Source organism: Talpa occidentalis, unplaced genomic scaffold (assembly GCF_014898055.3).
Source record: "Talpa occidentalis isolate TD23 unplaced genomic scaffold, MPIMG_talOcc4v2.1 talOcc4.8, whole genome shotgun sequence".
NCBI lineage: Eukaryota > Metazoa > Chordata > Mammalia > Eulipotyphla > Talpidae > Talpa > Talpa occidentalis.
Genome location: NW_023605194.1, coordinates 63474851 through 63489691, shown reverse-complemented (window position 1 = coordinate 63489691; position 14841 = coordinate 63474851). Strand labels below are relative to the sequence as shown.

At 47.6% G+C, this 14841-nt stretch overlaps 1 protein-coding gene across 2 annotated transcripts in view; it reads left to right on the top strand.

The window, feature by feature from the left end:
• Nucleotides 1-12156, top strand: part of RET (ret proto-oncogene) — a 53916-nt gene extending 41760 nt beyond the window's left edge. The window contains exons 12-20 of one of the 2 annotated variants that reach the window (XM_037496533.2): nucleotides 154-301; nucleotides 1387-1494; nucleotides 2443-2657; nucleotides 2752-2874; nucleotides 4610-4680; nucleotides 5896-6033; nucleotides 7130-7229; nucleotides 8703-8850; nucleotides 10194-12156. In XM_037496533.2, the coding sequence (XP_037352430.2) occupies nucleotides 154-301; nucleotides 1387-1494; nucleotides 2443-2657; nucleotides 2752-2874; nucleotides 4610-4680; nucleotides 5896-6033; nucleotides 7130-7229; nucleotides 8703-8850; nucleotides 10194-10351 (1209 nt within the window). In that variant the 3' untranslated portion in view covers nucleotides 10352-12156. Of the gene's footprint in view, nucleotides 1-153; nucleotides 302-1386; nucleotides 1495-2442; nucleotides 2658-2751; nucleotides 2875-4609; nucleotides 4681-5895; nucleotides 6034-7129; nucleotides 7230-8702; nucleotides 8950-10193 lie in introns of those variants that run through there. The other variant, XM_054690138.1, reaches the window with a different exon arrangement.
• The last annotated feature ends 2685 nt before the right edge of the window (nucleotides 12157-14841 follow it).

Below are 14841 nucleotides of genomic sequence, written 5' to 3'. Positions count from 1 at the left end.
CACCAGCAGGTTCAGTGATGGTTAGCTCTCTGTACACTGGAGTTTCCCCTGCAGAAACTCCTTTTTGGGTTTTGTCTGCTCCCTTTCTTCTTTCTTACCCTCACTGTCTTTCTCCCCAATTCTCTTCTCTCCTTTCCTTCACCCCCACTATAGGAAGATCCAAAGTGGGAATTCCCTCGGAAGAATTTGATACTTGGGAAAACTCTGGGAGAAGGTGAATTTGGAAAAGTGGTCCAGGCAACAGCCTTCCGGCTGAAAGGCAAAGCTGGGTACACAACTGTGGCCGTGAAGATGCTGAAAGGTACCTGTCCAAGCAGTGTATGCAGGTGCCTCAGCCACACACCTCAGGAAACCAGGGATGAAGCCACTCTGTCAGGGAGCTGGCTGGGGTGATGACCAGAACAACAGGGTGAAGATGTTTTACTCCCTGGAAGATTCTGGATTGGTGCTACTTCTGCACCAATGTTGGGTAAAGATCTGGGTAGTTTTTAAAACATTAAAAGCCCTTTTGGCTTCAATTGATCACTCTTCCTGCCCTAGTCTGTCCCATTCATTCCTCTCAGCCAAGTGTCTGCAGGGGTCCTGTAAGGACTGGCCCTGTCCCCTGCGACCCTGTCTTGCCCTATCTCTGGCCACCTCCAGGAAACCTCCCTCCCCCAAGCCCAGTCATGACACGTGTTTGTCTGTAAGTGGGCACACACTGAGTATTTCTGTGGACAGCTTCTGCCGGCCCAATTGGACTAACCTCTCCGCCATGCTGGTGTCAGCCACCAAGAGGTCCTGACACCCATTTTCCAGCTGCCCTCTCTTCTAGACAAGTCTGCAACTAGAGGCAGTAGCGTGGCACAGCTGAGCAAGAGCCACAGGGTTGCCTGCCCTCAGAATACATGTGTTCCATGTGGCAAGAGGGCACGTCTGTGCTGTCTGGTTGTCTTCACCTTTTTCCAGGACTTTGCCCCCCACTCTTGAGAGCTTGGTTATCAGGTGTTTAGGGATATCAGGGGGTCCCATTGCTTTCCTAGAAGAACTAATGAAGGGGAGGGGTGCGTCTCCTTGTACCCACTGTCTTTGAATGATAACGACTGCAGAAAGAAATGCCCTTATACACACAGCACAGTGTTGGGGAGGCTTTTCATGGAAATCCTGCTTATGGGGAAGTTTACTCTTTGGGGTTCTTATTCCTTGGAGGCAGACAAAGATGCTGTTCACCATTCCATGAACTGCGAGGAGCTCAGAGCAGTCAGGTCTTTGCAGACCCTGTTTGAACTTGGGTGGGGACATCTGTGAAGGAGATAACAAATCTGTGCAGATCAGATGTGGGTCAGGTGATAGCATCATCCCTTCTAGAAGAATCATTTTACAACCTGCTGTTTACCTGCATTTCAGAGAATGCCTCCCCAAGTGAGCTGCGGGACCTACTGTCAGAGTTCAACCTGCTGAAGCAGGTCAACCATCCACAAGTCATCAAGCTGTATGGAGCCTGTAGCCAGGATGGTAAGGCTACCACAGGACAGGTAGCCATGGGGTACAGGCTGAGGGGCTCTGACTACTTTGTTCCCCTCTCTGCTCCCTCTCTTTGCCATTCCCTCCATCCTCCAGAAGGTCTGGCCCTTGCATCCTGCTGGGGGCAGGGACGGGGGCTGGGGCAGGCACTGCTGCAGGAGCACTCGTATGAGGCCTCTGGCTCATGGGCTATATTCTTTGGGCCTGCCAGGCTGCTCAGAGGTCTCTGACATCTCAGCTGTCAGCACCCCACTTCAGACAGAGCCTCCAGGGCAGGGAGCTTCAGAAATGGACTGTATCCTGGGGAGTACATGTGCCATGACCTCCAGGAGCTCCAATCCCAGCCGTGCATGGCAAAGGCATTGTCACGATTCCTCACATAAGGACAAAGGAAACAAGTCTGATCTGTTGATTTTCCAAACCCAGTGTGCCTCTCAGGGGGTTCACTGTGCACAAATGTGTGCATGTATATTTTGAGGATTTGAGGGAAACAGGGAGAGGTGACAGGAACACTGGTCAGTACCAGTAGAACTCGGGACTGGGCCTACAACAGGCAGCAGCAGCAGGGAGCAGCAGTCTTGTGCCCGACCAGACCCTCTGCTTCAGTCTGTACCAAGGACTTAGAAAGACATGCTGTTCTGGCAGCAGGGGGCTGCCTCCAGGCCCGGGCTGAGCACAGTGGCTGCCTGTCTTGGGTACCCCAGGAAAGAGTCCTACACAATGACCCGTGGGAGCCAGCTTCCACGAGGGCTTCCACAAAGGCTTCCACAAAGGCACTGACTGACCCAAGTAGGGCTATGTATGTCTACCCGCTTGCTTCTAGAGTGCAGCGCCTACCCCAGGATTCCCACAGCCCCCCTATGCTCTGCACATTGCCCAGAGCTGGCCTGACTTCCTAGCCTGCAGGCAGCCAGCCTATAGCCCCTTCTCTGCCCCCAGGGCCGCTCCTCCTCATTGTGGAGTATGCCAAGTATGGTTCCCTGAGGGGCTTCCTTCGAGAAAGCCGCAAGGCAGGGCCTGGCTACGTGGGCAGCCGGGGCAGCCGCAACTCCAGCTACTTGGACAACCCAGATGAGCGGGCCCTAACAATGGGCGACCTCATCTCCTTCGCCTGGCAGATCTCTCGGGGGATGCAGTACCTGGCTGAGATGAAGGTGTGTGCCGCCCCTGCCCAGCTGCAACCCCCATCCCCAACGACCTTCAACAGGGCCTGGGTTTCAGGGTTTCATGTTGCTGTCTTCCTTGCAGCTCGTCCATCGGGACTTGGCAGCCAGAAATGTCTTAGTAGCTGAAGGGCGGAAAATGAAGATTTCAGATTTTGGCCTCTCCCGAGATGTTTATGAAGAGGACTCCTATGTGAAGAGGAGCAAGGTACTGGACCCAGGGAGTGCTGGCCCAGTGCTCCCAGACTAGGCGGTCAGCGCCTTTGGAACATCGAGGGAGGATGAAGCACATTTTGGGAATGTAGTCTCCCAGCTCTCATTCCTAAAGCTTTCCCTACTTCTGGGTCCCCAGACACCCATTTTAGACTCACCCCTCCCCCTTCTCCTTTTTCCTGAGTGCTGCAGTCACCCTTTCAGGGCTGCCCTCTGGGGGACCGGGGCCTCAAACTTATCTTGCTTTTTAATCACTCATATTTAAGGTCAGCTAATGCAACGGAAACAACGGTTCTTTTTTCCACAATTGTTCCTCTTGCTTCTGCAGAATGAAAGGTCTCTGTTTCCTTTCTGTGTAATTCTAGCTCTTTTGAGACATAACCCCAAGCTTGGTAGTCATTCTTTCCAGAAAGGAGTGAACTGCTTTAGGTGTGGTTCCCTGGAATGGGGCCTGCTGGATGAGTTTGGAAGATGCACAGGGAACCCATGGAAGGTTCTTAGGAACATTCTCAAGTCTCTGAACTAGATGGTTGGGAACTTTCTGGGGAGGTGGTGTTCTCTGGCATTTGTCTCATGCCTTTAGTTCTGTTGGCCTCTCAACCCCACTCCTGCAGCCTGGCCAACCTATGTCGGACCAGACAGGACCGTCAAAGGGCACAGCTGCCCCAGCTTTCAGAATAGATGCTGCCCAGAAGAGAGAAATATAAAACCCTACAGCCCACACTTCAACCTTGCTCGGAAGAAGCCCTTGGTGTTGCCAAGGTCATGGGAGGATGTTTCATTTCTTCTGGGGCTTCTGCTTTGACAGCACATCACAGAACTGCTGAAAGGGAAGTGGAGAGGGGCTGCTCCCCAGCCCATGAGCTGGCTGTGGACAGTCTTCCTGTTGACACACTGTCCTCAAAGAAAGCCCTGTGTCCTGTGTCAGAGCAGAGCAGCGCAGGCATCCAAACGCAGACGCCCTGGGAGAGTGGGCCTCTGGCAGTGTGTTACCAGCATGCACCCCCGAAACCTTCACGCTTCATTAGAACACAATCCCTAAAGAACTCTGTTAAGAAAAAGGAATTTCAAACTCTAGGCTCGCCTATTGAAAAGCAATGACAAAAATTGCCCTGGACAGGATTCACTAGGTCTGACCCCAGTGCCTCGATCACGGAGGGCAGTCTTTCTGGGGCTGCTTGAGGGGTCAGGGGACTAAACAAAAGGGCTAAAACCAGCTTCATGACATGGAAACAGATTTCTCCCTCAAGTTTCTCAGAAGTGCTTTTAGCTTGTGACAGAAGGCCCAAAGATGGAAATGGTGGGTGGTAGTTTCCTTAAACTTGTTCCCCTTCAGAAATCTTGGGAGATTTTGCTGGACGGTGTTTACAGACCACACATTGGGTGACACCTCCCGTGGTGCCACCTGGATTGGCCTAATAATAATAGCCCCTGGATTGGCCTAATTTGGGTTGGGTCTCCGTTCCTTGTGTTTCTTCTCAGCGGGGACATGGTGTGCGGTGGTCACACCCCATGTGGTCCTGGGCAGGTCCGCTGACTCCCTTGGGTGTTTCTGCTGGACATAGAAGGGTAGGGTTGAGGGACCAGCCCCTCTGAGGTTCTGTACCCTGGTGCGCTCTAGGCATTGTCATTCATCTGCTCCTCCAACATGGCCCCATCTCCACTACAACCTCCACCCATGGTACCTAGGGTGTCAGAGCGACATTACTACCTTTCTTTTACTTCTTTAGGGTCGGATTCCAGTCAAATGGATGGCAATTGAGTCCCTTTTCGATCATATCTATACCACCCAAAGTGACGTGTAAGTGTGCATGTCATCTTCTCTGGGATGAAGGTTGTACTGTCAGGGGCCCAAGATACCCATCTAGTCAGGAATAGTGCGGGCCCTAACTGCCTTGGGCCATGCTAACCATCTACAATGTTCCCCAAGCCAAGGGGACTTCTGGAAGTCATCCAATGGGCAGGGCCCAGGCAGTGATTCTGAAAGCCCCATGGAATGTGTAAGAGCAATGCAGGAGGTCACCTTGCTCACATTCTCATCGCTTCCCCGTCTCTCCCCTCCCCTGGCCTCTCTGAGCACCTTAGTGAGCACAGGCCCAGCCAAAGAGTTCCCCTCTTAGGGGCTCAGGCACAGTCAGGTCCCTTGGGACTCGTCCCCTCCCATAGTCAGGGGTCACCTTGAGTGAGTCCTGGAATGTTCAGAAACGGGAACCAAAACTCGCTTGTCAAATTACAAGACTTGATAGTTTTCAAAACAGCAAACTTGTTTCTAAGGGTTCTGTCATCAACTGACATGCATTCTTGACTACTGTGGGCTCTGGAAAGGCAGGTCTGAAACAGTTTTAAACAACTGTTTTCTGATTGCCAAAGTTTACTGTGGGACAATTGGAAAATTCAAAGAAAAGCATAAAGAGAACATTAAAAATCACTTGGATCCCAGCACCCCTAAGTCACTCCTGCTGGCCCCCACAGGCATGGCCTTCGAGTGTTTTCTGTGGTGTGCAGGTATATGCCTTTTATTACCATAAGTGGAATTTTGTGGTAATGGTATTTTGTAATCTGATTTTTGTGTTTACGTCACAGTATTTTTTCCCCCACAGTTAAGTATTTTTCTATAGCAGCACTTTTTTTTCTACTAAGCTCTTATGAGCATCTCCCAGCACACAGGAGCGAAGGAGTCGTGCAGGGAGCCCCACTCCCTCCTTGCATTTTGCTGCACTTGCATGGCTGCTCTGTGCCATCTTGGATACTTTGGCACAGCCCCATAGGGGCAGCCACTCACCCTTGTGGGTATGGGGTCTGAGCTCGGGCTTTGGCACCTCTGAGCTCGGGCTTTGGCATCATAGGGGCCAGGGTAGGCAGGCCGCTAGTCCCACCTCCATGCTCATCCATCTGTGCACTCAGGCATCTGTTCTGGGCATTGATGGGTCAGCAGCTGCTGGGGTGTACATCCGGGCTGTGCTGAGGGCACCCCAGGCCCAGTGCAGTCACTCATTGGTGGTCTCACACCCTACAGGTGGTCCTTTGGTGTCCTGCTGTGGGAGATTGTCACCCTGGGGGGCAACCCTTACCCTGGGATTCCTCCAGAGCGGCTCTTCAACCTTCTGAAGACAGGCTACCGGATGGAGCGTCCTGACAACTGCAGTGAGGAGATGTGAGCGGGCTCTGCTTTGTCCCAGCCTCCCTTGGACACAGACACTGGGTTTGCAGGAAAGGGGACATGTGCTCATTCCCGCCCCGCTCCAGAGTAACCATGGGGACAGCCCGCGGTGAGCTGGGCAGTAGGTAGTGAAAGGGCAGACCATGACAGGGCAAAAGCCAGAACACCACCCTTGGGCATGATGGCAGGTGCTAGGAGTCCCAGCTCTGCTGGAACTGAATGGCCTTCCTGGGAGACTTGCAGGGATAAGGGGGAGTAGGGCCAGAGAAATGTGGTAAGAAGAATGAAAGGCTTCAGACTGCGGAGCAGCTCGAGCCCAAGGCCAGAGACCCATCCCTGGGACAGGGCATTTAGGCAAGTAATTCAGAATTACCCAAAAGGTACATACCAGGGATTGCCCAAGTGAAGGTGCAGAGCCAGGCAAGGGGAACCTGGGCTTTCGTACCAGAGAGACAAAATATCAGATGATTTTGGGGAGCAGGTTGAGAAAGGCATTCACAGGCAGGGACACGCTGGTCCATTCATTCCACAAAGTTTGTTGTGCACCTACCTCTGCTGGGCTGGGGTTAGAAGGGAAGTGCAAGGGTGAGTAGGTGCTGCCTCCTTGGGTGGCCTGAACTGGCAGCCAGCTAGCCTAGCACACACCCACATGGCACCTCTGAAGGCCTGGCAGCTGTGCCAGGGCACCAGGGAGGTGAGGAAGGTGCAAGACAGGGATGTGATTAGCAGAAGTTTTTGTCTGTTGCCACACCCAGTTCACTTTTTATAAGATTTTAAAGGACTGGCATTTCCTCCTCAGCTACTGTCATGGGCACGGCATCACATCAGCTCTTCACCACTGTTTATGAAAGGGAAATGAAAAGAAATTTCTCTCAACAGGAGAGAAGCTTAATAGCTGGATCACCATGCCAACTGCCCTGGGCCCCACGTGACCTCTCAGACCCTGGCCCAGCTCAGATTAGGATATCAGCAACACAGAAACAGCTTTGAGGCTTGGGACAGAGGTTCCTGGGGCCAGAGCACATGCCAGGGTGGTGGTGTCATTGGGTAGTTCCTGCTGCATCGTAATTACCGGCCTGCTTCCCACCAGGTACGGTCTGATGCTGCAGTGCTGGAAGCAGGAACCAGACAAGAGACCAGTGTTTGCCGATATCAGCAAAGACCTGGAGAAGATGATGGTTAAGAGCAGAGTAAGTATCTATAGCCACTTTCTTAGGCTAGTCACCCACAGGTTGAATTTGACAATGGTGGGACTCAGTCTCACCCCAGGTCTGTGGAATTCCCAGGGGAGGGAGGGTCAGAGCAGGGCTGTACAGAGGGAGATGGGCCTGCTGTCCTCTGAAGGCAGCAGCCACAGACCCTTCTTGGGTTAGGTCCCTTGAGCTTCTTTTCAAATCTTGAAGAAACCAAGATTCTTAGCTTGATGCTTAAGAGTCCTCCACAAACAGGCATGGGAAGAAAATCTCCAAAGCTAAATAAAATTAATTTCAATAATAGAACATAAGAAAGTAAAGTTGCAGTGGGTGCCTAAATTCAGATTCTGTGAGGGGCCCATCAGAGGATGGGAGGTGACTAAGGAGTGGTAGTGACAGTGGCAAATAGGAGCAGAGCAGGTAATCCCCTCTGAAGGACTACTCATTGTAGCCTCATGTAACCTACAGGATTATAAGCACCAAAATGGCAGGTTCTTCTGAACTTTAAGGGGCACTTCTGTTAAGTTTCCCAGTTTTTAATGTTAGTCACTTATTTAAACTACCAAAAATGTGTATGGGCCAAACAAAACATCTGCAAGGCTAGACTCAGCCTCCTGCTTCCTGTTTCTAACTCTGGACAAATGAGAAAGCCAGCAAAGTTTCAACAAATATTTATTGAGCAGTTGCTACACACCATGTTCTATCTCAGATGCTGGAGATATAAATAAACAAGACAGGCACAGACCTGGTTTCATCCCTAACTAAATGTTGCCATTTCTTCAAACAAAAAATAAAATGTTTGGTCTAGGCCACTTGAAATAAAGCTTACCATTAGTATATGGTTTGGGCAAAGCTGCTGAATCCTGTGAATGCAGGCTTGTCCTAAGAAAAAGTAAGAGCCAATGCACAGAGAACTGGCTTCCTGCGGTTCTTTACACAGTTATACAGAGCAGTGTAAGTAACCGGCATTCAAAGATTGTCATGCTTGGGAGCTGAAGCCAATAGCAGCATGCGCAAAACCCATACCTGTGACTTCCAATTTCTAAGTCCTGACGTGATATTCTAGAAAGCAGGGCACCTTGAAGGAAAGCTGAAGTGTTGGGCAGGTGGGAGATGTATCTTGGCTCTCAAATAAATAAAGGTGCTACAGATAACTCAGGTTTTGTAAGTAGGCTGGTTCCCCAGTGCTACAAAGCCGGGACAATCATGGCAACCCAATGAGGCGACTTTTAGGAGGGCTGTGATAAGGACCATGAGCAAGGCCAGGCAGGATTGAGGGGAGATCAAGTGCTGGTTCTCGGGTATCGGGATGGTGTGAGAAGGGCGCTCAAGGAGATGCCAGTGGGCTGGTGCACTTAGGAGCTTGGCCAGGGCTTCTGCCCTCAGCAGGGATTGGGGAAAAATAGAGAACCCTGGACGTGTCCACTGGTGGCCCAGCCTAAGGTGACGGGCCATCTCTTTTTTTTCCAGGACTACTTGGACCTGGCTGCGTCTACCCCATCTGACTCCCTGCTTTATGATGATGGCCTCTCAGAGGAGGAGACACCCCTGGTGGACTGTAATAATGCTCCCCTCCCTCGAACCCTCCCCTCCACGTGGATTGAAAACAAACTCTATGGTAGAATTTCACATGCCTTTACTAGATTCTAGCAACATGGTTCCTCTCTACACTATCCTTACTCTCTGTAATGCTTTCTAAGAGTGTTTCTGGTCTGAATGAAGCCAAAGCCCGCCCTGAACCTTTTTATTTGTAAATGTCTGACTTTGCATCAGTTTACATTCAGGCATTTTTGCAACTATGTTTTTTTTTTTTAAAGGATGTGAAAATAAGTGTAACTATTATGCTGCCCAGCAATTTAAGGTGATAGAGAAGAGCAGGGCAGAACTCTCAGGGGATATTGAGTCAATGATGAATAAGTGCTTATGGGGGTGATTATCAAGTCATAGAACTAATTTAATACTGGGATAAATTTGCTCAATTTGGGGAGGTATTGGATTTAGAAAGGAGGAGCCAGCACCACCCTGCCTGCACTGAGAGCATAGCCAGCAGCGCCCCCGGATCCTGTCTGGGTTGGTGGGTGGGTGGCTCCTGGGAGGGGGTGGGGGCGGGTGCTGGGAAGCAGCACCAAGCCTGGCCTTGGCCACAGCCACATGTCCCCTGTTGGGGAGGACACACACGCAGACTATTTTCACATCCTTTGCATTACACAGTGTCGTGACACTTGTCACTTTTAAAGTCAGTGCTAAAAGCTGGAGCAAATGCTTTTTGAAAGAACGTAGTCCGTGGTGCTGTGGTCTTGCAATGGACAGTAAATACGGTTCTTGCCAAAACTCCTTCTTTTGTCTTCGATTAAATACTTGAAATTTTTTCCTGTTTCCTAACTTCATTGATTGTTTGAAAATCTTGGAGTTGCAAGCATTTTTTCAGCCGACATTGTTCCTTTTGCATGCCTCCTGAGTCACAATTCCTTGCTGGCTTCGAGTCTAGTGCTGTACACCATTTGCCCTGTCGACGCTGTGGGGCTCACCTGCGTGTGCCCTTGACATGGAAGATTCTCTCCTCTGTGTTAGACTTGGATGGAAGATGAGTCAAGTAGGCTTCTTTATGTTAGAAAACCCTTTATAGAAGCTTCCCACTGCAGTAGCCATTTGTACAGCAATGGCTGATACGAGATGCTGCCTTAGAGTTAAACAGGTCAACAAATGCATGTATCAGATTTGAGACTTTGAAACTCATTCAAATTGGTCGTTTCTGCTAAGTTACTATTACCAAAAGAGCAGATGGTATTACCCCTTAGTAGTACAGTGTTTGGAATCCTAAAGCACGAAACCATTTATACAATTGGCACAAAAATCAGAAGTTTGGTTTGATCCTCAAAGGGAGTTTTGCCAAGGCCTTACTGTCTGCACATGAAGTTTTGGTTCTTCAGTGCAGAACAAATGATCTGTTTTCATTTTTAGGCATGTCAGACCCGAACTGGCCTGAAGAGAGTCCTGTACCACTCACGAGAGCCGATGGCACCAACACTGGGTGTCCACGATATGCAAATGATAGTGTATATGCTAACTGGATGGTTTCACCCTCAGCGGCACAATTAATGGACGCATTTGATAGCTAACATTTCTTTGTGAAAGGTAATGGACTCACAAGGGGAAGAAACCTGCATTTCACGCTGGCTGGCGATTTTCCCTCCTAGCAGAGATAGCACACTGGATGAGAGTCCTGAGTTCAGTGTTTAGGTCTTCCCTTCTCTCTGGCCCTCGACGGCGCCCAGGGGTGGTCTGTGTTCATCCATGACCACCACTATGTGGGTCCCTTACTAACTACCTGAACTGTTTGATTTCTCTGGTTGCCACCAGAGAAGGCAACAAGATTTAAACACAAAGCACACACACATGCACACACGCACATGCACTCACAAAGGCAGCAGGAAAAATAAAGGCCAAATTGACCTGTTTTTGTTTAAATTGAGAGCCTGGGAGCTGGGCAAGACCTTGTAGCAGTGTCGTAGTCCTGCCAGGATGGAGGGGAAGGAGCAGCCTCGGGACAGGCCTCGGCTCAGCATCTGAGATCCTCAAAATGGTTTTGTAAAATCATGTAACCTTTTCTTAGAAGACATTTGATTTTATCATGATTACAATGATTCTTAGATTTAGCACAATGAAGAGATCTGATGCCATATTTGCTATGTAGACGGGTGATGTGAAGGGAGTGGGTTCACAAGAAACATTTGTCCCCATCACTGAGAGATCGCTGCTCTCTGGTGAGAAAGAGTGTGAAGAATAGGGGTGTTCCAGGAGCATGACCTCCAGTCCAAAGGCTGCCGACAGCAGAGACCTGGCTACTACTCCCATCTCCAGCAGCCCTCAGTGCACCCCATGTCCAGGGCCAGAAAAACAGTGACTCATTTCACACATTAGAATAGAGTGGGGCTTGTGCTCCTTTTGAAGGGACAGTTCAGTTAGTTACGTTAGAAGTCGCACTGAAAATGACCAAGGATTTCTGCACCTCTGATTACAATTCTAATGTGGAAAAGTGTGTTTTCGGCTCTTATAGAGCTTATGTGAAAAGGTACATGTATCAACTCCTCTTGTGTTTGTGACTTAATGCTGCTATAGCAAGACGTTTTTATTTCTTATATTCTGACCGTGACTCATAGCTTCTTGTTATTCTTCACCACTTGTTTGTGGTCACAGACACTAGGCCCTCCTCCCATCACATGGGAGTGGTTTTCGGGAAGTTCTTGCACTCTTCTGTCTGTCTGTTACAACTTTGCAGCAGAGGGCAACTTTGCAGCAGGGGGTCGGTTACCAAACTGCCTGGTCTTCAGACTTAAAGCACTGTGAAAGGACTTACAGTAGTCTCTTTAAAATACTATATTTTGAAGGCATTTCACAAAAGCTGTAAAATTATAGCATTTTGTGTGGCCAAGAAGGCTCAGATGGTATATGTTGGAGGCTCATGGAGTGTGCTGTGTGTGTGTGCACACATCATGTGTACACACAGGAGAGAGATGAAGAAACAGTTTACTAGAGATATATTAAATGTAGCTTTAGTGTGGGCCGTTTTTTCAGAATACACTGTGATAATTTCTTTAACAAATATATAGTTGTGGTAAACTTTTGGTTTTCAGATGTGCTTAATGATAGTCTTATTAAATGCAGAAATAAGGATAAAAAAATCTCTCAAATTATTAACAATGTCTACTCTGTAAGTGTGAGTTGCTGCACCTAGTTCGTTCTCGACAGAATGAGAACTTCGGGTCTAATTGACTAACCCAGTGAGTGATGGGAAATTAATCCTTGAATAATAACCTATTTGTCTATTCCTGAGTTATGAAAGTACTCATACTTACTAATCCTATCAGACAGAACTTTCATATACATATATGCAGAAGTTACTACATATTAAATATTATTGAGTATTAAGTAGCAATCTGTCATTAAAATTTGTAAAATTTATTTATGAAAGGTTATTAAAACATGCCATGTTAATTTGTTTTTGTAATCAAGGTGACTTAAGAAAATAATTTCAGTTTGTAAATAAAATTATGTATGATAAAATGTGTAAACTTATTTTCTCTTTTTAACTTCCTAGTGGAAACATCAAGTTTTTGATTTTGAAGTTTTGCTATAAAGATTAAAATGCCACAAGGAAATCTGTTGTAACCACTGGGGAACTAAGAGTGGTCAAAATACTAGGAAGCTGGTGGTAATATTATGAACTCAGTTTGCACCATGTGTATGTGAATAGGTACATTTACAGTAATTGCTAAAAACTGCCAATTCCATCATTTAAGGAATTCCTTCCTGCAGGTCTCCTTCCCTAAAATAGAGCAACAGCCAAAGTTGAGCTCAGGTATGTAGACCACACTCGTGTTGTGGGTAGGTTCTTGGAAACTATTAACTTTAAGAGAAACGACATGTAACAAACCAGGTTCTTCAACATGGTTTTCATTCAACATCAGCCAAAATTGTTCTCAACAAAAGGACATTGTCTGAGGACCTGCTATATTTGCAGTTCTCTGCAATTTGCTTGTTGCTTATTTCTTGAAGCTAGAATTGTACAGTTGTGGGAGAGTGCAAAATGCATCATAGTAACTGAAGGGAAGCTGGAGGGAAATTTTTGCCGTGAATCACTCAACCAAGCTGCAAATATGAAATGCTTCTGTTGATGTCCTCCTGGGACTGTGTGGAAATATTCTGTAAGCTCGTCAAATACCTGATGGAGCAGGTGAGTCAGTTGCAAATTTGAGTTCTTACTAACATAAATCTGATTTTTGGTTGCTTTGTGCATTGATGCTGAGGGCCTTTTGTCATTGGTTGGTTGCATAGGTTTGCGCGTGCACACACACGCATGTACACACCTCACCCAAGGGATGCCCCATTCCCTCGTGCTGCACCTCCTGACCTACAAGTACCTGTGTGTGTGTTGTTGACAGCCTCCTTCAATCTGGACCACAGGGACTGGAAATCAATGTAATTTCTAGGGTCAGTTACAGCCTTTACCTGTGAGTCTTTAGAAACCTATACAGAGAAAAGTTTAATACAAAAATAGTTAACAGCCCCCTTTTTAGCCTCTCTTAGAAGTGTTTGTGTGCTTGTTTTATTTTTCTTTAAAAAAAAAAATTCTCCACCAGCCTTCACAAAGGATTCCTTTCCACCACAAGGCCAGCTTGGAAATGCAGTTTAATGTCTGAGATCAGGACTAGGACAAATATTTAGCATAAAAAGGAAATTCAAAGGCAAAGCATTCATTCCCAGGTAGAGCACTGAATGGTTTCTATTTTCTTCCTCTCAGTGTTTCCACATCTAGGATATTTAGCTGGGTGGTTTTGGAAAGTGCCTAAGAAATCCTTACCTTCATGGTACTGGAGAAGATGTAAGAGTGTGTCCAAAGATCTGGCAATGTGGGCGCCCCTCACACCTTCAGCATAAAGAAGTGCATGAGTCTTCTCTGCCTCATGCAGAAGACACCCCTCTTTCCACTCAGGCTGCTATGGGGAGCCAACCCCTCCCCAGGGCAGCAGCCTTGATGGCCTTGTTGGAACTTTGTAGCAATCTCTAGTAAGCTGGGACTCACAGGAAAATCAGAACTTGTTGCAAAGAATTTTTCTATTTAGGCCACATTGCCATGTCCAGCAAGGAGACTAACAGCACCTCCAAAGAAATCGCTGTTCTTTGCAACTCTGGTTTTGATTGCGGTGTCAAATGACAAAATATTCTCAGATGTTTCTGGGAAGTGCTAAATTACAGGACCTGGCTAGCAGACCTCAGCTGGGGCCCAGCCCAGGGAGGCCATCTTGCAGAGGCAACTACAGGGGCTTCAGTGTCACAGTAAACTGGGCCTGGCATCACGGAAGGAGCCATGACCCAAGCCCACTCTAGCCACTGAGACAAAATCTATGCTACGCCAGGGAGACCATGACCCTGCATCCTTTCAGAGGACACTGAGCAATTCAAGTTCAAAATTAGTGTGGGCAGGCAAGGTAAGGTAAGTGCATTTTAAAACTAAAAAAACACAGGAGGAATATAGTGGAACCAAGCAAGGGATTGGGGGGGGGGGGACTAGCAGGCAAACTATAAATCAGAGACATCCAATAGAGGAGGGGAGGGAGAGGGATCAAAGCAGGGAAGGAAGAGCACAAGAGATGATTCACTGGTGACTTGGTGGTAGGGATTTTATGGGGATTACACCTGAGAGGAGGAATCAAGCAGTACAAAAATGGGCAACAATGTATATACATATATATAAATGTATATATATATATATATATACACATATATATAAATTATACATATATAAATGTATTTTTAAATAAAAATTTAAGAAATCATTTTCACTTCTAGGAAGAAACCACTTTGCTATTTCATAATGACAGCATTTACCATTCAAATTGTCGATCTCTTGAATAAAAATGTGAAGTTTGTGTTGTGTCCATGTTTTTACTTATCTCCATCAATTTTGTAAATAGTATCAGGGTAAACCATAACCTTTTTAAAAAAAATTTTTTTGAGGTAGCACCGGTTTGCAACATTTGTTGTAAGAAGTATAGGATCTCCCCCTTCAGTTGTTACTATATGACACCCTCCACCATAGCACCCATAG